The sequence below is a fragment of the Ammospiza caudacuta genome, chromosome Z, assembly GCF_027887145.1.
Source record: "Ammospiza caudacuta isolate bAmmCau1 chromosome Z, bAmmCau1.pri, whole genome shotgun sequence".
In the NCBI taxonomy this organism is placed as follows: Eukaryota; Metazoa; Chordata; class Aves; order Passeriformes; family Passerellidae; genus Ammospiza; species Ammospiza caudacuta.
The window spans coordinates 3,497,357-3,507,706 of NC_080632.1; the positions used below are offsets into that span (position 1 = coordinate 3,497,357).

Genomic DNA, 10,350 nt, shown 5'->3' on the forward strand with positions numbered 1-10,350 from the left:
TTTAACATGCTACTTAAAAGAATTAATACAGCATAACTTTCTAACACAACACATATAATATTCATTTTAATATTTATCTGGTCATTGTCAACTTCTTCCTCTTATCCTAACAGCGCCTTCAAGGCGGGAAGAAGTTCGTTTTTTTTGATAAGAAGGCAAAAAATTCTCTTTTTCTGAAAGATTTAGGTGTCCTGTGGCTGCTACCTGGTGCGAGTGCCTCATTCCTTCCTTAAAAAAAAAAATCCCACTAACATAATTCTTATTTTAACTACAAAAGTTACCTTTTAACTACAAGACGACATCATTAAAATGTTAATTTTAATGTACAGCACTACTAATCAATACATCAAAACACATAGAGCGAACATCTGCGTAGAGCCACATAATATGCACTTTTCACAATCGGCATACGAAGAACGAGGGAATCTTTTGACGGTAGTGCTCGAGTGCCTCGGGCGCCTCAGCCGGGCGCGTTAACGGCCACAACCGCCTCAGCCGCCCTTCGCCCGCCTCGTCCCTCCCCTTCTCGGCCCGTCCCTTCCCTTCCTTGCCCGCCCCTTCTCGACCCGTCCCTTCCCTCCCCTTCTCGGCCCGTCCCTCCCCTCCGTTGCCCGCCCGGTTCCGCCCCGTCCCTTCCCTCCGTTGCCCGCCCGGTCCCTTCCCCGGCAGCCGCCGCCATGGAGGACGCGCTGAAAGGAGCGCTCGGCACGACGCTGCTGCGCCCGACCGGGCACACGGGGAGCGGCTGCATCAGCCAGGGCCGCAGCTACGACACGGACCAGGGCCGGCTGTTCGTGAAGACCAACTTCCAGTCGGAGGTGAGGCGGGGTAGGGATGGGGGGGCTGCCGGGGGTGGGCAGGCAGCGTTCCAGGTCTGGGGCGGCAGCGGGAGCGGGGCAGGGCCCGTCCCTGGGCCGGCCCTGCTGAGGCCGCGCCTCGAGGGCTGCGGCACCTCCGGGCCCTCACACGGGCAATGGAGGGGCTGCGGCGTGGCCGGGGCGGGGAACGGAGCTGGGAAGGGAATGGAGCCCCAGGAGAGGCTGAGGGAGCCGGGAAGGGGCTCAGCCTGGAGCAAAGGAGGCTCAGGGGGCCCTTGTGGCTCTGCACAGCTCCTGCCAGGAGGGCACAGCCGGGGGGTGTCACCGTGATATTCTCTGAAAAATCCCCTCACCAGGATCTTTTCTCCTGAGAAGCTGGGAAGCTTCAGCCTCTATATGTTGTGCTTCTCTGGAATGTGATTTAGAGAATTGTTTATCCAGCATGTGAACTTTTTTTAATTAATGGCCAATCACAGTCAACTGTGTCAGACTCTTGAATCTGTCACAGGTTTTTATTATTCATTCTTTTCTAGCTTTCTGATGTCTCCTTTCTCTTTCTTCAGTATAGTTTTAGTATATAATTTTCTTTTAAGATAATATAACATCATTATATAATTAATCAGCCTTCTGAGACCGTGGAGTCAATTCTCATCCCTCACCTCGTCCTGGGGCCCTCACAACAGCACAAAGGGGGGGTCGGGCTGTGCTCCAGGGAACAGGGACAGCAGCAGAGTTTGGAACGGCCTCAGGCTGGGACAGGGCAGGCTCAGGGTGGACATCAGCCTTTGGACACTGCCAGGGATGCAGGGGCAGCCACAGCTGCTCTGGGCACCCTGTGCCAGGGCCTCACCACTCTTACAGTCAGGAATTTCTTCCTGATGTCTAACCTAAACCTATTCTCAGCAGGGATTTCTTCCTGGAAAAGGTTGTTAAGCATTGGAAGGGGCTGCCCAGGTAGGTAGTGTAGTCCCAGATCCTGCAGGTGCCCAAGGAACACCTGGACGAGGCACTTGGTGCTGTGCTGTGGGTGAGAAGGTGCAGGTGGGTCACAGGTTGGACTGGATGGTCTGGGAGGTGTTTTCCAGCCTGACTGATTCTGAGGCAGGACAGGGTTGTGATATCGGTCTTGCTTGTCCAGGACAAGCAATTTGTTTGCTTGTAGATTTTGTTAGAGGCGTACCCTGGCACGCTGTTGTCACCTCCAAGGGTCACAGTGTGTAACAGAGTCTGCAAGTGCTGTGACAGGGGCTAAGGCAACCCAGAATTGTCTGCTGATGGGGTGTGTGCCTTCTGTGGTTTTAACTAAAACTTTTAATTCCCTGTGCACAAGAAAGAGTAAGTGATGCTTTTCCATAATTGTTCAAGCTTTTCTGCTTTGTCCTTTCAATATCTGGAATGTGCTGTCAAAGGTGGATACATGCATTTGGTAGAGGTAAATACAATACAACTTATTTCTTTAGGATCCTTTGCAGAAACAGAGTGGAATTACTTTAAAGATACTCCATACTTGTGTTTATCACACAAATAGCTTCAGTGGCAGAACAGGAGTCAAAACTTGTATTTGCCCTTCATAGCAAGCAAATGTGTTTGAAAGTATGCATGCAACTTTATCTATTCCAAATTTCTCAACAATTTCTGATCAAGCTGGGGAGCTGAATGGGGGTGGCAACATGGGATAACACAGGAAGGTTATCCTGCTTCACAGAAGAGAGTTTGAATTGATGTAGCCCTTCCTTAGAGCTATACACCATTCTGTATTTAGCTGCACAATCCAACGAGCTACAAAATGAGGCTTTGGGGGGGGGGGGGGGAAGAGATCTGGATGGATTTTCTATTCAGCAGTTTCATTTTGTGTGCTGCTGCCTGTGTGTGGATCCTGAGCGCTGATTGAAGCAAACTTTGTGGAAAAGTTTGTAAACGCTGTGCTGTGCGAGCAGCAGCTGCTGTGCATCAGCAATTCATGGCCCGGGGTGGTGCTTTGGACAGAGACAGAGCAGTCCCTGATTTCCTGTGGATGCTCCTGGGGCTAAAGGATGGCCAGAGATGTCTCCCAGAGATGGTCAGAGGCATGGAGCACCACGAGGAAAGGCTGGGAGCGCTGGGATTGCTGAGCCTGCAGAAGAGAGGGCTCTGTGGAGACACAGTGGCACCTTCCAGTGCCAGAGGGGAGAGACTTTTTACAGAGAAACAGGAATGGCTTCAAACTGACAGAGAGTAGGGTTAGGTCAGATATGAGGAAGGAATTCCTGACTCTGAGAGGGGTGAGGTCCTGGCACAGGGTGTCCCTGGATCCCCGGCAGTGTCCAAAGGCCAGGCTGGACAGGGGTTGAAGATAGTGGGAGGTGTGTCCCTGCCCAGGGCAGGGGATGGGACAGGGTAGTGGTTTTGGATGTCTTAAGGTCCTTTGCAGCACAGATCATTCTGTGATTGCCTCTTAATTGATGTCTACTGCAAATTGTCCTGTGACTGTGTTGCATGGAACATTACTAAAGGGCTAGCATTCTCTTTGTATTTCATTCATTCTACTTCCCTGCTTTTGCTTTTGCCAGATATGTTAAATTTCCCACCTGCTCTTTCTACAGCCCCTGCCTGACTCTTGTAGACAAACATTTCTCATGTGATGAGTGTCCCTGGTCTCAGAGGAGGAACTGGGGAGAGTAGATGTTCCTTGCTGTGGGTAGCAGGTGCAGAAACTGGTCCCAAATTCAGAATATCTTCCAAGCAAATGCAGTCGGTGGTGGCTTGGGTTGTGCAAGTGTGATAAGGGGCATTTGGCTGCTACAGCTGATTGCCACCCACGCCCTTCCCCTGTGAGGTGAAAGGAAACACCATGGAAAAGCATTCTGGTGAAAGCTCTGATGGTGCACAGCTGAAGGAGCTCAAACTTTATGTCTAAGCAGTTTGCACTCCTTCAGTTCAAACAGACTTTCTGAATTATAGAGAATTCTAGAACCTAGGCCATTTTCACTCACTTGTTTTATGAAGTGAAATCCCTGTATTTGTAAAACTACCATCAAGTCTGATGGTGTGGTCCTGTCTGTATTTTGTGTGTGAATAAACATTTCCTCCAACCTTTCTATGCAAGTTTTACAAAATCAGTTGATTTTGTGGAAGTGCTTTGTGCGGCTGATGCTTGTAGACCCTAATGCTTTTCCTTAATATCTGGCAGGCCAGAAGAATGTTTGAGGGAGAAATGGCAAGCCTGGAAGCCATCCTGAAAACAAAGACAATAAAAGTGCCTCAACCCATGAAAATCTTTGACCTCACTGGGGGCATTACTGCGTTTGTGATGGAGCATTTGGACATGCGAAGCCTGAACAGGTAAAACAGTGTTGTCCTTGCCTCCTTTAACCAGAAATTTTGGCTCTTATGAGAGTTAATCACTTGTTTTCATTGGGGAACCTGGTTCAGTTTTTTTTCCAAAGTGAGTCAAGAACAGTATGGGAAATCACACAGCAGAGAGTTGTATAAAATACTTCATAATGCCTCACCTAGCAAATAGATCATACATCCCAAGCTGAGTCTGGGTTTTAGTTAGTTTTGGGTTTGTTTGCTTAGGTAATTAGTGATTTTTACAGTAAGGTTTGTTTTCACAGAGAGGAAAATGACCCCCCTCGTGACCTGTTTTGTGTACTTGCCCTCTATATAAAAACCACTACTTTATTGCTTGGCATGGTTGTGCAGAGGCACTTCCCCAGATCAATTAATCTTGATTTCAGTATTTTCAGCTCTTACCTTCATTTTGATAGTTACAAACTTTTGACCCTTCCCTTTTGACCCTGACGAACACGATGAATTGATCTGTCTGATTCCATTAGGGAGGTGATCATGACCAATTTCTCACCTCTCTCAGAACTTCTGCTGCCAGTTTAAATCTTGTCCCTCATCCTGCTTGTTGGCAGAGTTTCTAATTCATGAAGATCCCTCACTGAGTCCCAAGAGAAAGGGCAGAGATGTTGCTGGTTTGGGGTCAAAAATGGTACCTTTGGCATGCAGATTCCCTATGTTAACAGGAACAAATTGAAGAAATAACTGTGCCTTAAATGACAGTGCCTGGACAACAGGGGAAGTTGAGGAAGGTCAAAGACATAAAAGGAACATAATTTTGTTAATATGGGAGGCAACTGGTTGTAATATCTGTTTGTAATTACTACAAGACTCTTCTGAACCATGTAGAGGATAAAGTTTTATTAAAAATAGGTAATAAACTAGGCTCCTGTGACTCTGAGCATTTAGGCATGTTAGAGAAAAGCAGCTGGAAGCAGCAGTAGAAGGAAAAGGATCAGCATTTTGGTTCTGTTTCCCAAACACAGTTTACCAGAGTTAAAAAAAAAAAAAAGGCACAACATGTTGTGCATTCTTTCTTACATATATCTTACTGAGAGTCCTTACAGAAGTGATGTCACACAGAAACTAGAATTGGTAGTTTCTCATTGTTAGTAAATTTATGCTTTTCACTTTCAGTAGTGATGTCAGAAACAGCCAGGTAAGTACATTTCTTGCTAATATGCAGTGTTGATAGGCAGACAAGGTGTTTATAACTGGAATACACTGAAAAAATATTTTGTTAAGAGGTGTAGAACTGCTTTTATTTACTTGATAGATCTGTTCAAGTAACTCCTAGAATATCAAGCCCTGATTGTGTTCATGTGCTAGTGGGACTCACGTTACTTTTTTGTTTCTTAGACACTCAGCACTGCTTGGAAGTCAGCTGGCTGATCTTCACCTTACTAACCAGAAACTTGGAGAGAAGCTGAAGAAAGAAGGGAGCATAGTTGGTACAGTACACAGCTGTTTGCAAATTTAAACCAGTTGATAATATTCTACAAAGCAGTTAAAATGGCTTTTGCTACTTCAGGACAAGTTCATCTTCCCCTGAAGATAGCATGAGACTGGTTTGGATGAAACAGACCAAGGCAGGGATTCTTTTTGCTTTTGTTTGCACTCTTTGGATCTGTGTAAGCAAAACACATACTCAGTTTTGGCATAAAGAACCTCAAAATACAATTTTGAAGAGCAGAATATAGCTGCTTAACATCGAACTTTAAAAAACGACGACATTGTAACCTTAAAAAAAAATTAAAATGCAATTTTTTTTATTCTCAGTAGAAGCAGCATTTTACTCTTGTGTGGTTTTAAAGGTTCATTTGTGTTGCTCAGTATTATGTCACTGTTGCTGAATTTTTGTCTTTGGTTTGAAAGGTAAAGGTCAAGGGCAATCAGAACTCCAGTTTGTGGACCAGTTTGGCTTTCATACAGTTACCTGCTGTGGGTATCTTCCACAGGTAGGTTGTACTTTCTCAGACTGATAGAATTTTAAATTCATTTTGTTTTCCCTTCAGTGATACAGAAGGTCAAAGTTAGCATAATGGAAATAAATGAATTTTTGTGGAGCTATGAAAATAAAAAAATGTGGTTCTGCCTGCTAAGGAAGGTTGTGTTTTGGACAGCACTTAAAAGTGCTTTGGACACTGATAGCTCTTCAATTTCCTGCACTTTAATCACTGAGAGAAAATTATTCCTCTAATTAGTGTTTTAAGATAACATTTGATTAAATGATGATAGCATTTACTGTACTGGATGGTGCCACCACAAAAACTGTGTGATCCTCAAAAGTGTTATTTGAAAAAGAAGCAAATGTGCCTTTTGTGTGGTGTGGAACTGACATCTGCAGTGCTGCTCCTTCAGGTGAACGACTGGCAGAGCGACTGGGTGACCTTCTTTGCTAGACAGAGGATCCAGCCCCAGATGGACATGATTGAAAAGAAATCAGGTGACAAAGAAGCAAGAGAACTTTGGTCACAGCTTCAGGTAGGAGCAATTCCCTCAGTTCTCATTGTTGGGAGAGCTGGGTATACTCAAGTTTTATTTTCGTAAGCCAAAGTTGCTGTTTGTTGGTTTGCACCAGGTTCTGTGGGTAAGAGACTCCAGATTTTAGGGATCAAAATGCCCTACTTCTAAGGTATATTGGCATTTGCCACATCTCCCTATGCTAACATTCCAGAGTGAACTCCATAGTGCCAGATAGCGCTTTGCCTGATTGTTTGGGAAATAGTGGATGGAGTGCATATTCTCATTCCCTCTAACACGCTCTTGATGAGAAATGTACATAAACAGCTCCGTCCTGCATGCTCTCTGTTCATTCAGTGTGTGCACCTGATTGAGGGACTGCACTATTGGCTCTTTGGCTCCTACATTTTGGAAATTTGGTGAGATATCCTTGAGCTTTTTAATGATGAAGTGTTGGTGGCTGTTGTTACTAACCTTGGTCGATATCTGAGTTTTAAGACTTGTATTTTCTTGCTGAAAGAGATTTAGGTGACCATTCTGCTGCTGCCTTTCATGTGCCATAAAAGTCCTCTGGATGTACTCAGCATTTCTGCTGACCAGGTCCTGTGTATTTTAAATTATGGGTTTTAGGACACTTCAAGTATGCAGATAAACCCCTACATTTTGAAGTGAATGACTGTGTAATTTACATGTCTTTCTTTTCTCCCCGTGCAGCTGAAGATACCCAGTTTTTTCACTGGTGTGGAAATCGTTCCTGCCCTCCTGCATGGGGATCTCTGGGGAGGAAACGTAGCTGAGGATGAATCTGGTCCAATTATCTTTGATCCAGCTTCTTTCTACGGCCATTCAGAGTACGAGCTTGCAATAGCTGGCATGTTTGGTGGCTTCAGCAGTTCTTTCTATTCTGCTTATCACAGTAAAATCCCCAGAGCTGCAGGGTTTGAGAAGCGCCTGAAGCTTTACCAGCTGTTCCACTACATGAACCACTGGAACCATTTTGGGACAGGCTACAGAGGCTCTTCATTAAACATTATGAGAAACCTTGTAAAGTAAATTACTGCTCAAGCCGAATATTTCTTGTGTTGTTTGGAGAGCCCCATACTTGGTGGTGCAGCTGCAGGAGTAGTGATGTTAAAAACAACCTGTGAGACCCTTGACCTTGTTAAAGACCTAGAGCCAGTGTCTCCTGCTGAATACCAAGTGTAAAATAGTCATCCCTTTTTAGGATAGCTGGGGATAACTCCACGAGGGAAAAAGCTAAGGAGGGAGTGAATTTGCACAGTGAATTAAGGTTTCAGTGTCTAGAATGCATGTGAGACTTCTACAATTTTAGATGCCTAAAAGTTGCTCACTGCATTTTGCTGTGTCTTCCTCCGTCTTTGAGCTCTTCATGTCCAGTTGTGTGCATGAGAGCAACATTAACAACAGAGCGTGAAAGTCCAGGAGATTTTTGTAACAGGAACTGTGAGAGGGGATTTGGACTTGCTATTAATTTTCACAGAATCAGAGTGAGTGAGGCTGGGGGGGGGAATCACAGAATGCCATCTGGTCCAACCTCCCTGCCTAAGCAGATTATTTAGGATTGGGTCCAGAGGCTTTTAAAGAGCCCTCCAGAGTTCTGCTGATTGATTCCATTGGATGCAGACTGTGGATGCCTCCTGGACTTGTTGTAGGCTGTTCTGAGCTTCAATATCCACAGCAATTCTGCTTCCACCAGAACTAGTTCTCTTCCTTTTTGGGTCGTGCTTTTGTCCAATAGTGGGCATTCTGAGAGAACTTTCCAGGTAAGACACTTTGCACGTACACACCTTGTGGAGGTGTGTTCTCTAATGAAATAAAGTCAGTCAAAATGTACCTAATAATGAAACTATGTCAGTTGGCACTTTGTGTTTTCCACACCCACAAAGAAGACTATAAAAATATAACTTAAAAGGGGAAGGAGGTCAGGGGAGACTCCTGGGATGGCTCACAAGCTGTAACCCTCTGCTTCTCCACAGGAATGCCTATCAGTTAATTTTATTCTAAGGGGATACTACTGCTTGTGCTTTCTGATAATCCACAATAGTTTATGAACCTTATTCTGGCACAAGGATCAGTAAAGCACAGCATTTGTGTCACGGGGACCACAAATGTGCCCAGTGCAAGGCTGCACTGTTTGTACACCTGTGCTGGTGGGAGTTCCAATGCAGACTTGGAGTGCTGCACTGTTCACAATATTCTGTGTAAAGGCCTCAGACACGCCAGGAAGGGGAAGGTGTAGACGCCTCTGGGCTCAGTGCTTGTCTGGATAGCCTGGAAAGCAAGGGAATCTTCCTTTCCTAAACTCTGACCTGGCAGTTCCCACCAAGTGCAGGCTGTGGCTGTTGTGGTAAGAGACAAGAAACCAAAGGAAGGTGACAAGTAACTCCCAGAGCAGCTCTTGACCCTGTCAGACGCCCTTGGAGAGAGTTCCAGACTGTGGCTGTAACACTGAATTTGTGCCCTTGTGATGTAGGCTGGTAGTGTGCTGCTGTGCAAGCCTGCCAGGTAGGTGAGAGAGATGCATGGCTCTAACATGCACCTTGAGTGCTGGGGAATGGCTTGTGTTAACTAAAACTGCTTTGCACTGGGTGTTGGCAGGTTAGTGAGGGTTTTCTAGTTGCAGTTACTTACACAAAATCTCCAAGCAAGTTTGGAGAACACTGGTATTTGGAGTTACTTTCCTTAATTCTGCTACTTTTGTCACTGGCTGTTTGACTTCTGCTGAAAAAAATCTGCTTGGTAGAATAGGTTTTATTTTTACCTTGTTGCCTGAATAAAAGGTTTCTCAGTTGATTATTGTTGTCACTGTTTTCTGAATTAGAACCTTACATCTTGGTTTATTCTTGGGGAGTTACTTGCTCTGACCTGTTTAAGATCCTTGGATAAATTATGATCATCGGAGGTGTTTCTGGGAATGTGCATGGTCATGGATTGGTTTGGAGCAGTGTGTCACTGAGGAAAATTTACATGTTCATTACAGGGCAAGTCAAGATGTTAATTTTCTTAAAATACATTTAACTCTTCATTTTAGCAGGGGAAAATGAATATGAGAGTGGATTTTCTGTCGGTTGTAGTTCTGAGGTAAACTTACTGATAAACAGCAACCCTTCAGGGATGACCTTTCAGACCTAATAGAACTGAATCCAGACATTTTTGTGGTTGAAGAAAAGTTGTGTTTATGCAAGTTATGCAGGTAGAAACAATTGTGTTTAGAGTTTTAATGTAAGGATATTATGCTGAATTTTTCAAAGCTGTTTTTTGCTGTCAGCAAGATCCAAAGAGGTGTAGAGAGGCAGAGAAGTGGAATGTGACAGGAGTCTCTCCTGGATCCCTCCTGGATCCCTTGGCTCTGAGCCCCTCTCGGGCTGCAGAAACTGCCTGCAGATACAAATGTTGCACTCCAGCGCTGGTTTTCCTCCTGCTTCCCATCTTCAGTGCTCTTCCAAAATAGATCTGGTGATTAAAACTGCTGCTGGGATCTTCCAACAGAAGCCAGAGCAGGTGGGAAGTGTCACATTTGAATGTGACAAAAAGCTTTAGAGGGAAAACGTTTTTCTGGTAACTAAGCCACACCACAATCACAACAGCTTTATTATTTTTTCTTGGTAGATATTCAGTTACTTTTGGTTTTATTTGAGGTTTGGTTTATTTGGGGGTTGGTTTTGTTTAACAACTAAACAGAAAAATGATCGAGGGTTTCTTTCATTATGCAGATGTAGAT

The 10,350-nt window shown here is 44.8% G+C and overlaps 1 protein-coding gene across 1 annotated transcript; it reads left to right on the forward strand.

Moving 5' to 3' along the window:
- Window positions 1-601: 601 nt before the first annotated feature.
- LOC131571167 (ketosamine-3-kinase-like) lies at window positions 602-9,658 on the forward strand. The gene is made up of 6 exons (XM_058823771.1): window positions 602-818; window positions 3,988-4,139; window positions 5,505-5,596; window positions 6,021-6,103; window positions 6,507-6,629; window positions 7,323-9,658. Exons 1-6 carry the CDS (start codon window positions 678-680, stop codon window positions 7,659-7,661), a joined length of 930 nt encoding a protein of 309 aa, XP_058679754.1. The 5' UTR covers window positions 602-677; the 3' UTR covers window positions 7,662-9,658.
- Window positions 9,659-10,350: the final 692 nt, after the last annotated feature.

What these genes read in the sequence shown, in the direction of transcription:
- LOC131571167 (XM_058823771.1), top strand. Translation starts at nt 678, where the DNA reads ATGGAGGACGCGCTGAAAGGAGCGCTCGGCACGACGCTGCTGCGCCCG. An exon ending in GAAAGAAGGGAGCATAGTTG is followed by an intron (nt 5,597 to 6,020) that starts GTACAGTACACA and finishes TTGGTTTGAAAG; the next exon opens with GTAAAGGTCAAGGGCAATCA. An exon ending in AACTTTGGTCACAGCTTCAG is followed by an intron (nt 6,630 to 7,322) that starts GTAGGAGCAATT and finishes CTCCCCGTGCAG; the next exon opens with CTGAAGATACCCAGTTTTTT.